The sequence below is a fragment of the Artemia sp. Qi Xiang Cuo genome, chromosome 2 (genome assembly GCF_049724085.1).
Source record: "Artemia sp. Qi Xiang Cuo chromosome 2, ASM4972408v1, whole genome shotgun sequence".
Classification (NCBI taxonomy): Eukaryota; Metazoa; Arthropoda; class Branchiopoda; order Anostraca; family Artemiidae; genus Artemia; species Artemia sp. Qi Xiang Cuo.
The window spans coordinates 39,800,370-39,823,070 of record NC_142795.1 but is presented as its reverse complement, the minus strand read 5'-3'; the positions used below and the strand labels follow the sequence as shown (position 1 = coordinate 39,823,070).

Below are 22,701 nucleotides of genomic sequence, written 5' to 3'. Positions count from 1 at the left end.
TCAATAATATGATTTGGTAGAAAATTTACCCTTTCAGGGATTGGTCTACAGGCTCAAGTATGTCCTGGGAAGGTATTTTGAAGTTCCTACCTTTACTCCTTCTCCCTCTAGAGGGTCTTGAAATTTGCCTACATGACAGATTTTTAAAATTTGCCTACATGACCTTTTGAAATTTTGACAAAGCAACATTTTGCTTTAATTTTCAGGCATCAGTTTCTTTTTCTCTGGCTTTAGTTCTGAAAATGCAATTCCTGTTATTTGAATATAATTTTGAGCCAAATTAATGGTTTTTTTTTTCAAAATTTAGAAAGTGTATTTTCATTTCTTTTAAACATTATAAATTGGGATTGACCAAAGTTGTGAAGCTGAAAACAATTTTGTTATACTTGATTTAAGTTGAAGCTCTATTTTGCAAGGTTTCACTTTCATAACACACAGATTTTTAAAGGTCATCAGAGGTCAAGACCCTCTAGAGGGAGGAGTGGTGGTAGGTACTTCAAAATATCATCCACTTGCATTTCTTTTTAATCTTTGTTTGGAGTCTGGTAAGTGCCCTGCTGCATGGAAAAAGGCAGTCATAAAACCCCTGCATAAGGGTGGACCAAGGTCAGATTTTACAAATTATTGCCCTATCTCAAACACGTCAATTTTTTCAAGAATTATGGAAAAAGTAATTGCATATCAGATGCAAAATTATTTTGAAAAAAAAAAATGAATTGTGGAGCACAGCACAGCATGGTTTTTGAAAAAATTGATTGTGTAACACAGTTAATGGAAGTAGTCAATGATTTTCAAAGGATGGTTGATTCAGGCCTAAAGTTTGATTGTATTTATACTGATTTTGGCAAGGCATTTGACAAGGTTTCAATATCCTTGCTGGTGGAAAAATGTTGAAAGTATAGGATTGGATGTATAAGCATGGCTTGGATTAAGGATTACCTAACTAATCAGACACAGAAAGTGAAGGTTGGTGAGGCACTATCTGAAGGGTGTGGTCCCTCAGGGTAGCTGCTTGGGACCAGTTTTATTCTGTTTATTTATAAGTGATTTACTGCAGGTAATCTGACACAGCACTATTAAAATGTTTGCAGACAATCAAAAGTTATACAGAGGTGTCACCTCCCCAGTTGATGTGACACTTCTACAGGGAGATTTTGAAGTATTGTTTGAATGGTGTAATTTAAATTCTATGTTTGTTAACCAGAAGAAATGTCATGTGATGCATTACTTTGCAAAGGATGTGGTATACTGGTACTTCATTGGTGACATGTTGGTGTGCCCTGTTAATTCTATTAGGGATCTTGGTATTATTTTTGATGATCAGCTGAGGTTCAACAAGCAAGCATCAGCTGTTTTGCTTAAATCAAACTATGGTTTGCTTTGCATCAAGAGCATTCATAAGGTTTAATCTGAAAAGTTTTACCACATTTTATAGGACAATGGCGCGCCTTGTTGATGACTATTGTTCATCTATGTGGTATCCGATTAGGAAGTCTGATGCACACTTTTTTGAAAAAGTGCAATGAGGAACGTCTAAACGAGTCCTATATCTGACATACTTACCTTATGAGCAGAGATTGAGTAGCCTGAGCTTACCATCTCTGCAATTCAGAAGGGACAGAATGAACCTTGTCAACACTTTCTGCATCATAAAGGGTATTGACCATGTGTCTTGGGAGGATTTCCCAAGGAAAATCTGTGTGTTCTAAATTGAGTTTTACCACATTGTATAAGACAATGGTGTGCCCTGTTGTTGAATGCTGCTCATCTGTGTGGTATCTGACTAGAAAATCTGATTCAATGTTGATTGAAAAGCTGCAAAGACAAGCATCCAAATTTGTCCCCTATCTGAAATACCTACCTTATGAGCAGTGATTGAGTAGCCTGAGCTTACCATCTCTGCAATTCAGAAGGGACAGAATGGACCTTGTCAAAACTTTCTGCATCATTAAGGGTATTGACCGTGTGTAAGGTTTTAGCTTTTAGAGCAATGTCTATCCAAATCATTGACTAATCTATTCACATTAAGTATCTTCAGAATTAGATGTAAACAATAAGGGTAGACATTAGATATAATAGGCTATTAAACTAATTTGATATAAGAATTAGTGGTAAAATTCTACTTTAGCTACTTTTGGCTATCTTGGAAAGGGTTTAGGTTAGGAGAATGAAACTTTCAGGGATGGGTATACAGGCTAAAGTATGTCCTGGGAATGTACTTTGAAGTACCTACCTCCACTCCTCCCTCTAGAGGGTACTGACCTTTGATGACCTATTAAAATCTGTGTGTTATAAATTGAGTTTTACCACATTGTATAAGACAATGGTGTGCCCTGTTGTTGAATACTGCTCATCTGTGTGGAGCAGTATTGACCATGTGTCTTGGGAGGATTTCTTTGAGTTTAGTCATTATCCATCTATGCGGCAGAACTCTTTAAAATTGTACCAGCCAAGGGTATCAAGGAAAGTTGGACAGAGTTCCTTTGTAAATTGTTCAGTAAAATCATGAAACACGTTACCTGACAGAGTAGTTCTGGCAAATGATGTTGCAGCTTTCAAAACTGCATTAGTTGAGACCTCATTTTATGAAAGGCAGTACCTAGGACTGTGAAGTGTATATTTGTTGTAGGGTATCTTCGTTTTTGTTTTATTAGGAAGTTTATTGTTTTTGTTGTTTATAAGTGTTGTTCATGGTATGTAATTTGTGCTGTATGATACAAGCCTATGGCTTACTCCATTTCTGATTAATAATAATAATACTTTCCGAGGACATACTTTGGTAAATTCTTTTTATTCATATTATTGACTTACAAATAAAGTAAATATACCACTCAATGCCTTTTTTTATACTCTTTCCAAATATAATAGTCATTTTTTGGAAATGAATTTTACCCCCCACCCCTATATATACCAATTCAGGGTATATATTTGCATATTAGGTGGATGGGGGGAAAGTTTAAACTTACCTCTCATTTACGTTAGAAATAAAATTTACCCCCACCCCCCTAATTTGAAAAGATATACTACTACTATTAACAACTCAATGCATCACCAAGACACCAGAGGCCAACACAGCTACACACTCCTCCTCCATCCCAATTTGTTGAAAGCCTCCCTTTTTACTGGGACTCCACCCTTTGACTATTGGAAGAAATTACCTTATAAGCTTATATAGAATGGTACTATCCAATCTCCTTATAATTATAACATTTTAGTCATCTAGTTGGAAAATTTGGCCCATCCATATAGGAGAAATCTATATTTGACAACTAGTTGACAATCAATGTTGCCCCAGCTACACTTTCCTTTTCCAACTAGTTGATTTTTCCCCAGCAAAACTTAATTTTTCCAACTAGTTGACTAATAACTTCTCCCCAGAAACACTTTAATTTGTCAACTAGTTGACAATAAATGTTGCCCCAGCAAAAGTTTCATTTTCCAACCAGTTGACTAATAGCTTCTCCTCAGCAAAACTTAATTTTGCCAACTGGTTGACTATTAAATTCTCCGCAAAGCAACACATAAATGTGTCAACTAGTTGAAAATACATTTTGCCCCAGCAAAACTTTCATTTTCCAACTAGTTGACAATAAATTTTTCCCCAGCAAAACTTTCATTTTCCAACTAGTTGACTAATAACTTCTCCCCAGCAAAACTTAATTTTGCCCACTAGCTGGAAACAAACATTGTCCCAGAAAACAATTCATTTTCCAACTAGTAACTCCTCCCCTCCTAGGAAGTTCCCATTTCCTTTAAATTTTTCTTTATGACATACTCTCATTCTGGACAAGGAAAACCTCCTTTCCTTTTAGCCCTAGACAGTTGGTCAAAAAGGAATTTTTTGGCAATTTCCCATCCTTCATCTGCAGAATGGGCCCTAGCTATCTCAACCTTTCTCTCTTATAGTCATAAATAGCAGGACTGAACCACACTTTATGTACAGCCTACTATTTGAAATATAGTCTGTCAGCTAGGTACCCAAAACAATCTATAGACGATTTCTCTGGAAAATGTAGCAAATTGTCATCCACTTTTTGGAATTTTTTTTATAGTTTTGTATATCTTGATGGGATCATCAGGGAGGGAGGGTTACTTTGTTGTCAGGATAACAACTAATATATTGAAAAAGAGCATGAAATAAGAACATTGTTATTTTTATTTTTTTTAGCCTACCATGTCTTTTGAGAAGTGCTGCTAAACTGAAATTTTACCATTATTTGGAAATTTGACTAATTTACCATTCTATTCTTAGAGATGAGTGCACTCACAGTTTCAAGTAGCTAAGTTGAACCACATTTTTTGTATTAGTGAACAAGTTGGAAAATGAATTGTTTTCTGGGACAATGTTTCTTTCCAGCTAGTTGGCAAAATTAAGTGTTGCTGGGGAGAAGTTGTTAGTCAACTGGTTGGAAAATGACAGTTTTGCTGGGGAGACATATATTGGCAACTAGCTGGAAAATATAGGTTTTTCCAATAGGCATGGGCAAAATTTTCCAGCTAGATGACAAAAGTATTTTTAATTATAAGGAGATTGGATAGTACCATTTTATGTAAGATTATAAACTAATTTTTTCCAATAGTCAAAGAGTGGATATCCCTTTTTACACCCTCCCATAAAGTTCCCATTTCCTTTAAATCTGTCTCTATGACATCCTCCCACCCCAGACAAGGACATCCTGCTTGCCATTTAAATATATACACTGAATATATATAGGGGTGAGGGTAAAATTCATTTCTGACAAAAATGATTATTATATTTGGAGAGAGCATAAAAAAAGGCATCAAGTGGTATGTTTACTTTATTTGTAAGTCAATAATAGGATTCATAAAAAATTTACCCATACTTTAGCCTGTAGACCCATCCCTGATAGTTTCATTTTCCTAACCTAACCCCTTTTCAAGATAGCCAAAAGTAGCTAAAGTAGAATTTTACCAAGCCGCAGTAGTTGGATTGTTTCCCTTGAGCTTTTTTGTTATTCATATTATTGACTTACAAATAAAGTAAACATACCACTCAGTGCCTTTTTTTATGCTCTTTACAAATATAATAATCATTTTTGTTGGAAATGAATTTTATCCCCCCCCCTATATATACAAATTCAGGGTATATATGTGCACATTAGGGGGATGGGGGGAAAGTTTAAACTTACCTCCATTTACATCAGAAATAAAATTTACCCCACCCCCCTAATGTGCAAATATATACTACTACTATTAACAACTCACTGCAGCACCAAGCCACCTGAGGCCAACACAGCTACACACTCTCCTCCTCCATCCCAATTTGTTGAAAGCCTCCCTTTTTACTGGGACTCCACTCTTTGACTATTGGAAGAAATTATCTTATAAGCTTATATAGTATGGTACTATCCAATCTCCTTATAATTATAACATTTTAGTCATCTAGTTGGAAAATTTGGCCCATCCATATAGGAGAAATCTATATTTGACAACTAGTTGACAATAAATGTTGCCCCAGCTACACTTTCCTTTTCCAACTAGTTGACTAGTTGATTTTTCCCCAGCAAAACTTAATTTTTCCAACTAGTTGACTAATACCTTCTCCATAGCAACACTTTAATTTGCCAACTAGTTGACAATAAATGTTGCCCCAGCAAAACTTTCATTTTCCAACTAGTTGACTAATAACTTCTTCCCAGCAAAACTTAATTTTTCCAACTAGTTGACTAGTAACTTCTCTCCAGCAACACTTACATTTGCTTACTAGTTGACAATAAATGTTGCCCCAGCAAAACTTTTATTTTCCAACTAGTTGACTAATAACTTCTCCCAATAAACACTTAAATTTGCCAATTAGTTGACACTAAATTTTTCCCCAGCAAAAATATCATTTTCAAACTAGTTGACTAATAACTTCTTCCCAGCAAAACATAATTTTGCCAACTAGCTGGAAACAAACATTGTCCCAGAAAACAATTCATTTTCCAACTAGTAACTTCTCCCCTCCTAGGAAGTTCCCATTTCCTTTAAATCTTTCTTTGTGACATACTCTCATTCTGGACAAGGAAAACCTCCTTTCCTTTTAGCCCTAGACAGTTGGTCAAAAAGGAATTTTTTGGCAATTTCCCATCCTTCATCTGCAGACTGGGCCCTAGCCATCTCAACCTTTCTTCTTCTTATAGTCCTAGAAAGCAGAATTGAACCACATTTTTTGTACAGCCTACTATTTGAAATATAGTCTGTTAGCTAGGTACCCAGAACAATCTGTAGGCGATTTCTATGGAAAATGTAGCAAATTGTCATCCACTTTTTGGAATTTTTTTTATAGTTTTGTATATCTTGATGGGATCATCAGGGAGGGAGGATTACTTTGTTGTCAGGATAACAACTAATATATTGAAAAAGAGTATGAAATAAGAACATTGTTATTTTTATTTTTATTTTAGCCTACCATGTCTTTTGAGAAGTGCTGCTAAACTGAAATTTTACCATTATTTGGAAATTTTACTAATTTACCATTCTATTCTTAGAGATGAGTGCACTCACAGTTTCAAGTAGCTAAGTTGAACCACATTTTTTGTATTAGTGAACAAGTTGGAAAATGAATTGTTTTCTGGGACTATGTTTCTTTCCAGCTAGTTGGCATAATTAAGTATTGGTGGGGAGGAATTGCTAGTCAACTGGTTGGAAAATAAAAGTTTTGCTGGGGAAACATTTATTGGCAACTAGTTGGCAAATATAGGTTTTTCCAATAGGGATGGGCAAAATTTTCCAGCTAGATGGCAAAAATATTTTTAATTATAAGGAGATTGGATAGTACCATTTTATATAAGCTTATAAACTAATTTTTTTTCCAATAGTCAAACAGTGGATATCCCTTTTTACACCCTCCCATAAAGTTCCCATTTCCTTTAAATCTGTCTCTATGACATCCTCCCACCAAGCTTGTCAAGTTTTCTCAATGCAAATGTGACTAGGCCCAGTTTGGATCTTATAACTGCATACAACTAACAATTTTAGAAAGGCCTATACTGACAATCAACTGTGAAGCCTAATCCCAGACAGACATCTTTAAGCTTGAAAGGGGTGCCAATTCATGAGATTGTAGGGGGATAGGACAAGGTGGTGTGCGTGTAACTGAACCCCCATATAACCAAACCACCCTGCAACTGAACCCCCATGTAACCAAACCCCCATGCAACTGAACCCTCATGCAACTCAACTCCTGTATAACCAAACCCCCATGTAACTGAACCCTTGTGCAATTCAACCACCATGCTTACATTGGGTAAAACACAATAGGGTTATGAACCATAGTTATTTAACTATTGTATAGTTATTTAACCTTTAAACTGTTTTAAATAAAATGGTCATCCCAAAATTTAGATCAGATGTATTTGGGGGAAAAATAGGGTGGGGTGGAAGCCCTCCGATTACTTTTAACTCTGAAAAAGTGCACTGGAAATTTTGATTTCCAATCGAATGAGCCCCCCCCCCAAAGTTCATACAAATTTTTTTCGACATAAACCTTATTTGTTATAAATGAGCAACTAGCTTAACTTACAGCCCTTGCCCCAGATGCTGCTGGTGGGGTTGTTAACCCCAAAGGCATTTTTATTTTATCTTCAGACTATTTTGAACAAAACGTTTATTTTTGTTTTGATCGGATTTATTTGCGGGGGGGGGGGGTTTGGTTAAGAGGGAAAGGCTGATTGTCCTGTGATTACCTTTGATTCTTTGAAATTGAACTTGAACGTTCTATTTCCAATCAAATGAGCCTCCTTCAAAGTTTTTATGATCATCCCTTCTATAAAAACCTTAAATTTTAACAATTGGTAACTTGCAATAACATACAGACTACTGGTACAGGTGTATCAGTAATTTTTTTTGGAACAGCTTTGCATATCAAGATGAAACTTCTGGGGCATCTACCTGCTACTACTGCTATTAATACCGCTACTACTGCTACTACTACTACTAATTCAACACTATTATTACTTCTACTGCTCCTACTATGACCTCTGCTACTATTAAACTAGCACTATTAAGGCTACGCATATCAAGTTGAAAATTTGACAGAATGAGGTATTTGAGATGGAACTTGAACTAAATTAAAAGACTCTATGTGCATGCAGATTTTCAAAATGGCATATCTAAAAAAGGGATTTGTGTATTAAGTTGGAACTTTCAGAGAGTGCTTAAAGGGAAAGTCAATTCACCAAAAGGAAATATGTGCATGCTCAGGCCTGTATTTACCTCTAGGTCCCTAGGCCCAGACCTAGAAGTGCATAATGCTAGCTGGAGCAATAAATTATCACTGAGTAATTTTTTCCTGACAAAAACTGGACTGATGTGATTTATTGTTGCCAGGTACACTCTGCTGCCACACTGCCTATTCACAGGAAAGTGACTTTAAAACAATACAGGAATTCCATGGTCACTTATAACTGTCAGATGTCTCCCAAGAATGGTAGCTGAGGGTTTTGTATTACCCCTCTCTTGCATCACTTTTTGCTCATCAGTTGTGTTCTGTTAACACACAGTTACATGGTTGCACAAGGGTTCAGTTACACGGGGGTTTAGTTAAATGGGGTTGAGTTGCATGAGGGTTCAGTTGCACGGGGGTTTGGTTATAAGGGGGTTCAGTTGCTTGGGGTTCAGTTACAATGGAACCAGACAAGGTTTTAGCTTTTAGCAGATATACAAAAACAAAACAACATTTAGCAAATACACTCAAAATTAGGGTTAGCAATGTCTATCCAAATCATTGACTAATCGATTCACATTAAGTATCTTCAGAATTAGATGTAAACAATAAGGATAGACATTAGATATAATAGGCTATTAAACTAATTTGATATAAGAATTAGTGGTAAAATTCTACTTTAGCTACTTTTGGCTATCTTGGAAAGGGTTTTGGTTAGGAGAATGAAACTTTCAGGGATGGGTATACAGGCTAAAGTATGTCGTGGGAAGGTATTTTGAAGTACATACCTCCACTTTTCCCTCTAGAGGGTACTGACCTTTGATGACTTATTAAAATCTTTGTGTTGTAAAGTGAAAACTTTTAAAATAAATCTACTGCTTAAATAAAGCACAACAAAATTGTTTTTAGCTCCACAACTTTGCTCAATCCCAATTTGTACGGTTTTAAAGAAATTCAAATACATTTCCTAAATTGTGTAAAAGAAAAATGATATGGCTTAAAATTCTACTCAAGTAACAGGAATTGTATTTTCAGAACTAAACCCAGAGAAAAAGAAAATGACAACTGAAAATTTTGTTAAAATATTGTTTTGTCAAAATTTCAATAGGTCATGTAGTCATGTAGTCACCTGTCATGTAGGCAAATTTCAGGACCCTAGAGGGAGAAGGATTGGAGGTGGGTACTTCAAAATACCTTCCCAGGACATACTTTAGCCTGTAGACCCACCCCTAAAAGTTTCATTTTCCTAATCCAACCCCTTTCCAAGATTGCCAAAAGCAGCTTGATTTTGTGAATTGAAGTTATCAAGTATTTTGCTGTAGGTTGCATCAAGATATGGTTATTTGTAGAAAGAGACAATCCCAGACAGATAGTGCAAGTAATTGAGAGGCAAATGTTTAAATGGCTGCAGCATGGGTAAATGGTGGGAGTAAGTATGACTCTTATTGGACACATACTTGTCAGGTTAGTTTTTGGAAAGGCATGCCTGCCTAGAGTCTCAGGCATGTTGAATTGAAGTTATCAGGTTACGTTAAAGTAGAATTTTACCAAATTAGCTTTCAAATAAGATCTTAAACAACTATGTTTCAGTGCCATGCTAGTAAATTAAAATAAAAGAAAAGGATGCATCAGTGCTGCCCATGCAAAATATGACTGCATGTGACACTATTGAAACTATTAAGAGTTATGAAAATAATTACCACCTGTATCAGCTACAAATGGCAATTTTTCTAGGCAGTTCCATTAGAAACATATTTGTAAATCTACAGGCACCATGTGCTGTTTTGGGCCCCATTAAAGGCTCAAAATGGAATTTGTCCCAGAAACAATTATTGAATTTGGAAAGAGTATAAAAAAGGTTTCAAATGATGAATTTACTTTCTTCCTAGATAAATTATAATGATTTTATATACATTTACTGCTTCAACAGTCTTAGCACTGCAGAACAGGCAATTAGGAGGTCAGATATATTATTTTGATAGCTTAGAGAAGATCTATTTTTGAAACATAACTTTGAGAAAGATTGAATTTTGCAAGAGAAAGCTAGGATTCTATAGCATGGGCTAGTTATCAATACCAAGAATTCATTAAAAATGATCCATATCCAGTAGCATATTTAGGATTTCTGTTCAGGGGGGGGGGGTGAGATATAACCTTGATAATCCTGAATCAAATATTAAACAACATAATCATTATAAATACTCTTCAATATTTTAATCCATCTTAGTTAACTCCCACAGTTGCTTTAAGCATTGGTAATATTCAACATGAAGTCACTAATAATAGATATGTGTGTGAGACCACTCTACCTCCTTTCTCCTGTCTGGTTTTAGAGGTATGTCTTACTGCTAATAGGAAGGGTGGAAAATACAATCAAGATTGAATGAACAGTGGGTTTGCATGCTGACCAATGGTCTGCATTGTACAGGTACCAAACTCCTGATTTGTTGATACCTTTGGCTGGTAGTGCATTGAGTGGCTAAACAGTACAGTAGTGAACTGTAAGTAACTCAACCCAAGAGAAACCAAAACTCTAAAAAAGAGCATCTACAAAACAAAAAAGAACTGTTTCTGTTTTTGATATTCCTTTTTTACCAGGTGATGTATCTCTTCTCATGTTGTTGCTTAAAACTTGTTCAAACTAAAAGCTTGTTGAGATTCAATGTTGCTATGTGAAAATTTCCTTTAAGTCATTGTTATCCTTTGTCTTTGTGGACAAGTTTTATGTACTCTTCAACTGAAATTAAATATTTGTTCAAATGGCCATATTCTCTCAAAAGTGTTCATTTGTCAGTTGAAAGAATCTTAAAAGGGCTGATAGCTGTCAAGTTTTACATACTGTTAAAGCAGGTAATGGGAAAGCTGGAATGTGGAAGATAAGTTGCCTAAAACAGCCTCACTACAATGTAGCAGCAGTTCTCTGTTCATTTTAGGGATTAGATTAGGCCAAAAGTAATATCACAGCTTTGTAATGCATGTGACTGCCAGGTTGCCAATCAATAGTGTTCCCCCAGAAAATAAATGGTGTTTTTGTAGTTGTAGCATACTAATGAATCAGTATCAAGCATGCAGTTAGGTATGCATTATTTTTGTAATACCAGTAGCATTGGAATATACAACTTCATCCATAAAGTATCAGCAGTAAGCTATGTACAGTATACTTCAGACTTTGAATACTATACTCCACTGGCAGTATTAGAGTAAATATGAGACATTACTTTTGAAAAAATTGTACATATAAAATTATGGAGAATGATATTAATGGCTAGTCATTGGCTTGCCACTGAATTAGTTTACATTGTTACCGTAATTGTGATTCTGAAAACTAGTTATATTTCTTACTGCAAGCTATACTAAGTTACATTTGTTACTTTTCTGCAACTTTTACACAAAAATAATTTTGGCTCACTGCTAAGCTGTCAAAACACAAAATGTGCTGCCAAAGTGTCAGCAGCTTTTGGAATTCTGCTACTGGCAGCTTTGGAACTTTTTGCACACCTGCCCACAGTAATTGAAATCTTAAAATAAATCGTTATGCACTTATCATTTGATTAGGTAATATAATAGAAGTATATTTTGAAAAGTTTTCTCTATGGGGTATGGTGCCATGTTTGACTTACTTTGCTGACTGAATCCTTGAGGTTTGCCTTTTACTATTCCAACTAGGAAAAAGTCAGAGGGTTTTTCCTGTGTGTTTATTATAGTAAATCAGTAAAGACCAATGAGCAATATATGCAATTGAAGGAAATAGCACTACAGTAAAAATAGAGATTGTAAATATTTAGAAAATCTTAACAAAATACTATGCTATGGAAAACTGCAATAATTTGAAGTTTTTAGAAACATCAACTTTGCATAATCTATGCTGAAATTGAGGAATTTTAAAGACTATCTGCAGAAAAAGTGAAATCAGTTTTTGGTTTTTCTCTATTGTTCCAATGTTAATCACACATTCTGAATTAACAGTTATCATAGCACAGTGGCTGCAGGGCTCTCTTTTAAACTCAAAGGATTTGGGTTCAAGTCACTTTCAAGGTTGCCACCGTCAGTAGGATTTTACTAGATCTAGTAAATTTAGAGGATCTAGTAAATATAATAAAATCTAGTAAAAAGTCATGATTTGTAGTAAACAAAACTTTTGTTATTTTCCATGAATTCAAAGGAAAAAAAATTGGGTCCATTCATTGCAAAATCTGATTTTGATTACGTTAGATATTATGACTACTATTGCTCTGATTTTTGTGATTTTGCATCAACCCTAGTGCTTAAAAATCTATTTTTTTCTTGGCTTTTCTTGATACTTGTTTTGAAAGGCAAACTATTTAAATTCAGGACTGGTATGCTGGCTTAATTAATTTTCCCAGACTCTCATAACAGCTGCTATGTTTGTTAGTTAGCCTTGTCCCTTTTTAAAGATGCTGCTGGAAACAAACTTTTTCCATACTTGCCCAAGTTATATCTGACTGCAGCTTGCCCCATTCAAGTGCTGGAGCAGAGAGACAGTTCTTGATCTTGTCGGTCATCAAAACTAAAAACCAGAATAGGCTAAATGTCTTGAGTGTTTTGTCCCTGATGAAAACAAAACAACTTGTTCTCAGGTTGTCAAGTGGAGTACATGGCTGGGTGATCCCCAGCAATTTGACTTGGGCTATCAAGAAATGGAAACAAGTAGATCCCTTCAGTCAGAATTTGACACCTAGTAGATACTTTAAATTCAGATGAGACCAAGGACAATTAATGCCTTTTAAGTGCAACTTTTTTTTAATTGGGACTAAATATTTTTCTTCTTACTTTTCAATTTGTATGATTTGCCTGACCTGGAGACTATTGACACAATGTTATTTTTTAAAACTTATTATTGCATGTTATATAAGTTTTCTTTTTCTTGGCAACCCTAGTCCAATTTGAGGTGCACTTTTTAATTTACATATTTTTACAACTAAACTGGTAGCCGATTACGTCATTTCCGTTTTGAATTTTGAAGTGACATAGATTGTATTGGTTTTTGATTCCCTTGAATATGAACGAGCGAGAATCCAGAAAAAATCAGTTAAAAAAAATCCTAAAATAATTCCTTTAAAATATGCCAGAAATCTTTGTAAGCAACTTATCCCTTATTTAAAGACTAGCCCAATTACTACTACTACTACTAACAACTCATAGCTGCACCAAGCCACCTGAGGCCAACACAGCTATGCACGCTCCTCCTCCATCCCAATCTATTCAAAGCCTCCCTTTTAACACCCACCCACAAAGTTCCCATTTCCTTTAAATTTTTCTTTATGATGTCCTCCCACCCCAGACAAGGACAACCTGCTTTCTATTTAGCCCTAGACAGTTGGCCGAAAAGAACAATCTTTGGAAATCTATAATCCTTTATCCGTACAATGTGCCCTATCCACCTCAACCTTTCTTTCCTTATAGCCCTAGAAAGCAGTATCAAACCACATTTTTTGTATAGCCTATTGTTTGAAATGTGGTCAGTCAGCTGGGTACCCAGAACAATCCTTCAGCAATTTCTCTGGAAAACATCTAGCAAATCTTCATCCACTTTTCAGAGAGTCCATACTTTAGAGCCATATTTGACCACTGTCATTGCTGTAGCTTCTAATATTCTAATCTTGGTTTGTAGATTTATCTTCCTATTCTTCCAAACTTTTTAACTGTGAATAAACACCCTGGGCCTTGGCTATTATACTTTTAACATCTTCACTGCTCCCACCATCTTTACTAATAATACTACCAAGGTAAGTGAAGCCGCCCACCTGATCAATCTTTTCATTACCCAACATCATCTTTTCATCTTCACTTGTTCCTAGCCTTAGTGACTTAGTCTTCTAGACATTAATTTTCCAACCTATTCTACCACCCACTTTCATCTAGGATGCTTAAATCATCAGCATAATCTAAGTCCAGGACACTTTTTCCTCCCCATTTGATTCCCGGGTCTCCCATTGCCTTTCCTGTGCTCCTTAAGACAAAATAATCCATATAAAGGGGGATAGAACACAACCCTGCTTAACTCCTGATTTAATACAAAACCAGCTGCTAACTTCATTTCCTACCTTAACCGCAGCAGTGTTATTTTCGTTTATAGTACTAATCATTTTAATGTATTTGTCTGGCATACCATACAAAGATAAAGCCTTTAGTAAAGCTCTTCTATCAACAGAATCGAAAGCTTGCTCATAATCTATAAAACTGAGGACCAAAGGTGTTTGATAACTCAGGCACTTCTCAATTACTAACCTAAGAGTGAAAATTTGGTTGACACGTCCTCTACCTTTTCTAAAACTGCACTGTTCGTCTTTAAAAACTTTGTCTATGGCATATCTCAGTCTAAAAAGTATCATATTACTAAGTAATTTACTACCTACAGAGACCAGACTAAGTAACATTGGGTTTATTTAAAAAAAAAATATATATATCATCGATTCCATGAAGCAATGCTTGTGCGGGAGAAAACCCTCCTAATAAATCAAAAAACCAAGAAACCAAAAAAAAGACAGAAAAAAAAGAAAAAAAAAGAAAACAAAAACAAAAAAAAAAGAAATAGAGAGAAAAAAAAAAAAAGAAATTAGAGCTCAACTTACCGGACCCGAAAACCAACGAACCTCCAAACAACACCCAACAAAATTATAATAACTATAATCATATTCAGCTGCAACTAAGCCCTCCTCAAAAACAAAACTTAAGTGGCGTGGAATAATCCATTCAAAATATACACATCAAAACAATGGTTCTTTAGCGACTTACGAAAATCCTGCAAACCCCCATCATTCCTCAAATCCTCTGGCAAACTCTCCCAAACTAACGGAACAACATGGCGAATTGAAAACCTAGACCTAGACGTGACCATAGCTGGTCTTCGCACCAACTGAGAAGATCGTGTCAAATGATCGTGAGTAGTAGACGCAAGACTAAACATTCCTGAAAAACATGATGGTAACTCCGAAGCTAAATATTTAAACATAAACAGAGCATTATAGAATGCACATATTCCTGCCAACGGTAGAATTTTATACTCGCTGTAAAGATGCCTCACCGATACAGATAGGTCAATTTGATTACCATAAAGAACTTTAATTGCCATATTCTGTGTTACGCAGAGCGGATGAAGGTGAGTTACGAATGTTTTCGACCAAACCATACAACAGTAAATGAGATATGGGTGAACCATAGAAAAATACAACATTCTCAGAATTTCACACGGAAAAAGATACCTAAGTTTGCGCATAATACCAATATTACGAGACAGTTTGCTGTTAACAGATGCAATATGGTCTTTAAAACTAAGGCTTTCATCAATTATAACACCAAGGTATCTAGTACTAGTAGATCTTACAATAGTATGGTGCCCTACTTCTGTATTATTAATCCATGGATAATGTCCAGTAATTCTACCATAAATCAAAAAATTCGACTTATTATGATTCAGTTTCAATTTATTTACTCGCATCCACTTTTCAATCGAAGAAATACCTTGTTTCAACATAGTCATCAGCTCATTTTCAGTTCTAGCCGCTACAGTGAAATGGGCATCGTCAGCAAAACATGGTAGAATTCCTTTAGTACCGTAATTATCAAGGTCTAAAGAACAAGACACATTACTTGAAGCTCTACAAAGGTCATTTATATCAACCAAAAACAACAAAGGTCCCAAAACGGAACCCTGAGGTACTCCAATCGAAATATATTCAATGTTAGACGTAACTCCATCCATCACGACACACTGAGTCCTTCCACTAAGAAAACTAACTATCACATTTAAAAAATCACCACGTATACCACTACTATATAGCTTTTGAACTAGTATATCATGATCAACATAGTCAAATGCTTTAGTAATATCCAAAAATATCGAAGCTATCTTCAGACCCTTGTCTAAAGCATCATTAATAAAAGTTGTTAAAAACAAAACTCCATGCTCTGTAGAATGATAACTCCTAAACCCAAACTGACTAGAACTAAAAAATTTTCTGTTTTCGAAAAAACTTACCATCCTACTATGAATCAACTTTTGAAACACTCTAGAAATAAATGGCAGTAAAGAAATCAGTCTATAATCACTAAAACATTTATTATCCCCTCCTTTAAATATCGGGATAACATTCGCGCACTTTAGACACTCGGGAAATATTCCAGCTTTTAAACAATTATTTATCAGTCCTAAAAAATGACTAGATATAACAGGTAATATCGACCTCAAAACCTTCAACGAAATAAAATCGCCTCCTGATGCACCATTTTTCATATTATTTATAACATCAAATAATTCATCAATAGATACAGATTTAAGGTACGCAGACACATCACAATCTTCAGGTAGGAACTGACGAAAATCTCCATCTTGATCAAATACTGGCACCGATGATGACACACGCTGCCCAATAGTAGCGAAGTGATTACACATCCCATCTGCAACATTATTATTCATTCCCATATTATCTGGGCGGATCAAGACGCTACCAGGGCAAGTCACCGACTTAATCAATTTCCAAGTCTTACTCGGGTTACCCTCAACTTTTTTAAATTTAACCTTATAATATTCTACCTTAGCCAGTCGGAGTGCAGCATTTAACCTACTATTATAAACTCTATATATTACTTTATCATGAGGATCATTGCTCCTTGTTGACAACTTATATAAAAAAAGTCTTCTATTAATTGACTGTAACAAACTCTTTGTAATCCAAGGTTTATTCGGAGACACCCTTCTCTTCTGTATTCCTGACACTTCACAACATTCCAAAAACGTATCCTTAATCTTACCATACCAAAGCTCAAACTTCAAATTTAAATCTAATTCTTCTTGTAAAAATTTAAAGTCTAGCTGGTCTATCCTAAGCTTAAATCTTGAAATAGTATTTGAATCAACTAATAATTTCTTAGGCTTAGGGCGAGCATCACAATTAATATTAATATTCTTAAATATACCCAGAACTAATATAGCCAAACCAAAGTGATCCGAAACATCATTTAACACAACACTTGACGAATCATGGGGAACATTCAAAAATACATTATCAATTAGAGATGAAGATGACTCCGTCACTCTAGTACAAATATTTACAGCAGGATGCATCCCATAACCTAACATTAAATTCAAAAAAAGCCTTGATAATGCCTTGATAATTACCACACTCACTTTTATCAACTTTCTTATAAAGCGCCTTAATTAAGGTTTTCCTAAAATCGTTAGGCACTTCCCCTTTTTCAAAAATCATATTCATAATCTTCAGTAACCTATTTCTAACCTCAGAGTCACCATATTTAAGAGTGGCAAATTTCCTCTTAAAAATGCAAGATTGAAGGGTTTAGATTTCAACCCTAAAAACGGAAACTGGGGGACAAATTTCAAAAGCTGTCACTTTCAAACGCACCTCAGTTTCTAAACACTACATTGCCTGAATTGCTTTTTGAATTCTTCAGTATATCTGGATTTTATGACCTGAAGACCATTCATAAATTTAAAGCCAGGCTTCACCAACAGGATTTCCAGAATCCAAGATTCCAGACTGTTGTTTGACGTCTTGGATGTACTGCATCTGGAATATGAAGTCTATCCAGTAGTACATCCGAATAATAAAAAAAAAAGGATTTTTGAACTTATAGGTTTCCAGAATTTTCAATCATACTATGAAAACAAAAGAAAAGATGAAAAGAGAAAAAAAGAAGAAAAAAGATGATGGAAATCCTATTGATTATCCTCCTATAGTAAAATTCAATGGTTGATGGTGTGCGTTCAGCAGTAGCCGCCAGTGCCAAAAATTTTTTTTGAGCATTTAGTAAAAACAGATGTGATTTAGTAAATTTTTCCTCTCAGATTTAGTAAATTCTTCTAGGCCAGGGTGGTAACACTGGTCACTTTACAGTAACAGATTAGCTTTTCAAGTCGTTGGTTTTCAGATGGTATTATTTTAAGAACTTTTTTTTTAACAGTTGGTCTTTATTTCTTACTCTGCTGCCTGATATCTGTGTCTGAAATAATTTTTGCTCAAAGCCAGGTTGTCAAAACACAAGTTGTGCAGCTAAAGTCTGGTAGCTTTTGGAATTCTGCTACTGGCAGCTTTGGAACTTTGGCACACCTACTTATTAGTATTATTTTTTTCATTTTTAATCATCAGAAATATAATAACATAATTTTTTCTTATTGAAGCTAGAAATATTTCTATCAATTATTTGTATGTTTCTTTTTTTTGCAGCCAATTATCATTGATGCCAGTGGGCATCTTATGGGTAGACTTTCTACTGTTGTAGCAAAATCTCTTCTCAATGGAAACAAGGTTATTGTTTTAAGGGCTGAAGAGATTAACATTTCAGGAACTTTTTATAGGTAAGATTTCACTATAATGTCCCTGACCTGCTTTGGGTTTGACCATTTAATTTAAGGTTAAGAATTCTTATCCAAGAATTGTTAAAACAAATAGAAAATAAATCGCACATTGATAGTCACAACTTATTGACTAGACAGTATTTTAAAAGTAGATAAACTAAAGCAAGGGAGCTTGGGTTACTTTACATAACAAATTTAAGTTTGTTAATATGTTGTCATTGATGTATCTTCATCCAATATTAGTCTAGCCTCCAAAGAGTGATAAATAGCTGATCATTTTTAATGTGTACTAAACTACAAGTAAGCTCTGCCAGCAGAGTAATTGCAGGGTAAAATATATATTTTGTAATTCTTTTCCCATTGCCAATAATATGGAGGAAATTTGAAAAAAAAATTACTTCATAAAATGGCAGGATTTATTTTCCCAAGTTGTTAAATCTCTGTTGCCCTCTTTTTTTACTGATTGCATAGGTGTTTTCAAATTTTAGGGATTTCTCTTCATCATAAATTAGTTTAACTCTGCTTATTGTAAATTGAATCTGTTTGTATTTCAAGCTAATGAAAACAGTTTGTTCAACTTTTGGTTGAGTTGATCTTGTATTGTTGTTGATCTTTTTATTGTTGACAATAGAAAGTCTTGAGAGATTATTAATCACTTTCTTTGAGAGTTAACCTTAAGAAAGAGATAGAATTAAAATACAAAATAAATTGCAAGGTTTTTTGGATTCTGGGCCTCTCTAATATTAATACTGTTTGCATATTTGGTATGTTAAAGAGGTTTATGGTATGGTTCTAGTACATTTGGATGAAACATGGTTACTGGACATGGTGTTTTTTTTGCAGGGTACTATTATCTTTTCTTGCCCCCATTAAATTTTGTGAATTTGCCTGTTTCTTGTTAATTTAATTCTTCATGTTGTTTTGTTTTTTCTTTAGCACTTTAAAGGGCAAACATTCTTAGACTTAGTTCCTCTTACACAAAGTGGAGTATAGGGCAGCAATGGTTGACCTCTACATTGGGCAATCCCAAACCAAGGACCACAGTACCTTCATCTTCAAGTGAGCAACTAATTGTTATTCGTTGTGTAAAACTCTTCCAGAGGGCCAGCAGAGTCCAGCACTAAGCATCATAGGGAGGGTACCATTGTCTCATTTGAGTCATGTGACCCAAGTACTGCTACCTTCTTACCCAGACTCTCTTAGCTACTTGTGGTTGCTTGGCAAGGGACCTGATCTGGTTGTTATGTAATCTGTCAACATGACTAGTCACAATAATTATTTGCCGGCAATTGTTCTCAAATCAAAGCAAACTTTCCTGTACAGATTCAGACTGACTCCAAGGTTTGCATCCAAAGGTCAGTACACAGATTACATTGCTATTGAATAGACCCCGCTTCAGCATCAGCAAATACTTGCTACATCTCCAAATGTTATTTTATAGAGAATATTGCACCTGTATATGCAATTCGAAGCATGACCTGTATTGCAACTACCATTCTGTGTTAGTTTATCACTCAGGTATTTGAATTTGCTGACTTCCTTAATTTCTCTTTACGTAAGTTTAAAAACCTGCTGTAGGCAAAGCAATAATGGCATTTGATGGCAGTGAAAATGGCACTTGGTCTTGCTCACTTTGATCTGCAGACCTGTTTGGGAGGCTCATGAAGCTGGCTCCTTAATCTTCTATTACATGTCTTCAATGAAGTGAGCTGTAAAAAGGTGTCATCAGTAAATTGCAGTCTTAAAAGAGTCTCTGGGGGGTTTAACTGTGTGCTGTAAGGAATTAGACCAGATAGAGTGGTAAATCTAGGGTTTCAAAGGGTTCTTGGATCTGTTATTTCTCCTTGACTGGTCAGAAGCTGACCCAGGAATGCAATTGAGGAAGTGGGTTTCAATGAAGGTCAGTGTTTTTTGTATTTGGTCTTTAAATAATAAAAAATTTCGTAATTTATATATTCAACACATAGATATACGTCGGTTTGGTGTCCCTTGAATCTAAGTCTCCTTCAAAATAGAAGAACAGCAGGGAGGTTAAGCTCAATCTTGCCATGTCACAATGAAGGAATACTTCGAGCCTTTTGGGGGATTGTGGAAGCACGGACACAAATGGGACAAAACATGGTCGGAAGTCATTTGCCCCAAACAGAAGACCTAAGGTAGGGGCAGAATATGGCCAAGCATATTCTTTGTAATGAGTTAGGCTGAACAGTCGTGTGTTGTGTCTCAAGTGCAAGCAAGTGAGTATATGTTTCTACAGTCTCCAAGACCAGCTGGTAGGCTCTCAGCACAGATTCAAGAAACAAGCAACTCTGGTTTTTAGAAACAAGAAATATTGGAAATAAGAGAAGGGACCTCTACTAAGAAGTAAGAGATGGTACTGAAATTGTATAAGCAAAAGTATGGCTGGAAATGACAAGGATGTGGAAACAAACAATTTTGATAATAAACCTAAGCAAGAACATTATAAAATTCTATTATTTTTCTCCTTATTTTTGTTTTTTGAAGCTATTCATTTTTGAAAAGGGGTTTGCTGGTGTTTTTTTAAGGTTGACTGCTATTTGTTAGAGCTGCGGGGTCTTTTTCTTTTTATCAGCAAACTGATAATGTTTACACTTGATATGAAGCACTATAGGAGATTTTAATGGGGCATTTTAGTCGAGTAACTACATTTTTTTCTTATAAATCTGTATCAAAATTTTTTATTTGAAACATTTTTTTATCCAGATAAAGAGTCAGTTTCTCACGATTGCTCATAGCAGGGGGGGGGGGGGTGGAGATTGGTTCCCTAAAGGTAGTTGCAGTTAATTTTTTATAATGAAAAACCCAGCTCTATGATCGATATATGATTATTACTAAGTTCCAATTGCTGATATTTCCGTAACATTCTGCCTTTTTACTGTTAAGTGCTGAATAAATTCTTAAAACTTTGTTTGCTTACAGAGCAAAGCTGAAGTATCTCCGTTTTTTGAAGAAAAGATGTAACGTAAATCCTGCCAGAGGTCCCTTCCATCACAGAGCCCCATCTAAAATCTTTGAGAGGGCAGTCAGAGGTTAGTATTATCTACTATGAATTTATCTGATAAAGATTAAAATAAATAATTCAATTCTGCTAATGTTAACCATAATGAATTAATCTAAAAACTCCGAAAAGGGCATAATGTAATTCTTATGTTATTTAGGAACAAGTTATAAAATAGGACATGAAGAGAAAAATGAATAAAAGATGAGAACAAAAGACTAGTAAAAAAAAAAATACAGCTTTAAATATACCCTGATGTATAGAAGAAAAAGAGAAAGAATCCAAAAAAGCCTTACTTTCAAGCCATGTTAGTCATATTCGTAGATCAAAACAAGATCACGCATAACTACGGCGGTAATAATGTATCCCGCGTAAGTTGGGCATTTTAAACTTTCAAGTGTAAAGGCCAATCAGAGTAAAGATTTAGAGCTTCTCTAGCACAAGTAGGACGTTAAATTATTGAAGCAGACGTATCATTCATAAATCTTGGCTCATTATCAACATGTAATTGTAGTTCAGCTTGGGGCATTGATGTTCCTTAAATGAAATCTGCATTTGTAATTGGTGTGTTGCTGTTATTTTCACTATTTTGGAAATATTTCTAGTTTCCAGGGTTTTCTTGCTGCATCATGCTTCAACTAACGCCGTACCCAAAATAGTTTGATACAAAAATAATTTGATTGTAATTGGGGAAGTGGTTTTCAACAAAGGCCAACGGTTTTTGTCTTTGGCCTTTGTGTAACCAAAAGTTTTGTTGATCTTGTAATTTTTCTTGTGATTAAAATCTTATTATATATTCCATTTTTTTTTAAGGAAGGGGGGATGAACCAATCTTATGGGGAGTAATAAGGGAGCACAACCTTTAGATACATTTATACTACGTTATTATAGCCATAGTATTTGGACGTACCTTATGGCATACGCTCTGGAAAAAAGGGTGTTGAAGTGTTGTAGGACCCCTAAAGAATATTTTAGATAATTTTGGAGACCACACTGTCTTTCCATGATGATAAATAAAATTCAAATAGGGATAAAATCCTTTTAATAGACAGTGATACATTTCACAAAATTACTAGATATTTTGGCCAGTGCATATGTGACCAAAATATCTAGTATTTTTGTGAAATAATCATGTTTTTTTTTTGGGGGGGGGGATACCATGTCCGGATACTTGCATCT

At 35.1% G+C, this 22,701-nt stretch overlaps 1 protein-coding gene across 1 annotated transcript in view; it reads left to right on the top strand.

Annotated features, from left to right (window-relative positions):
- RpL13A (ribosomal protein L13A) overlaps window positions 1-22,701 on the top strand; it is a 28,919-nt gene that overhangs the window by 1,323 nt on the left and 4,895 nt on the right. The window contains exons 2-3 of the mRNA XM_089100853.1: window positions 18,373-18,503; window positions 21,444-21,553. Coding sequence (XP_088956979.1) covers window positions 18,373-18,503; window positions 21,444-21,553 — 241 coding nt within the window. The remainder of the gene's footprint in view (window positions 1-18,372; window positions 18,504-21,443; window positions 21,554-22,701) is intronic.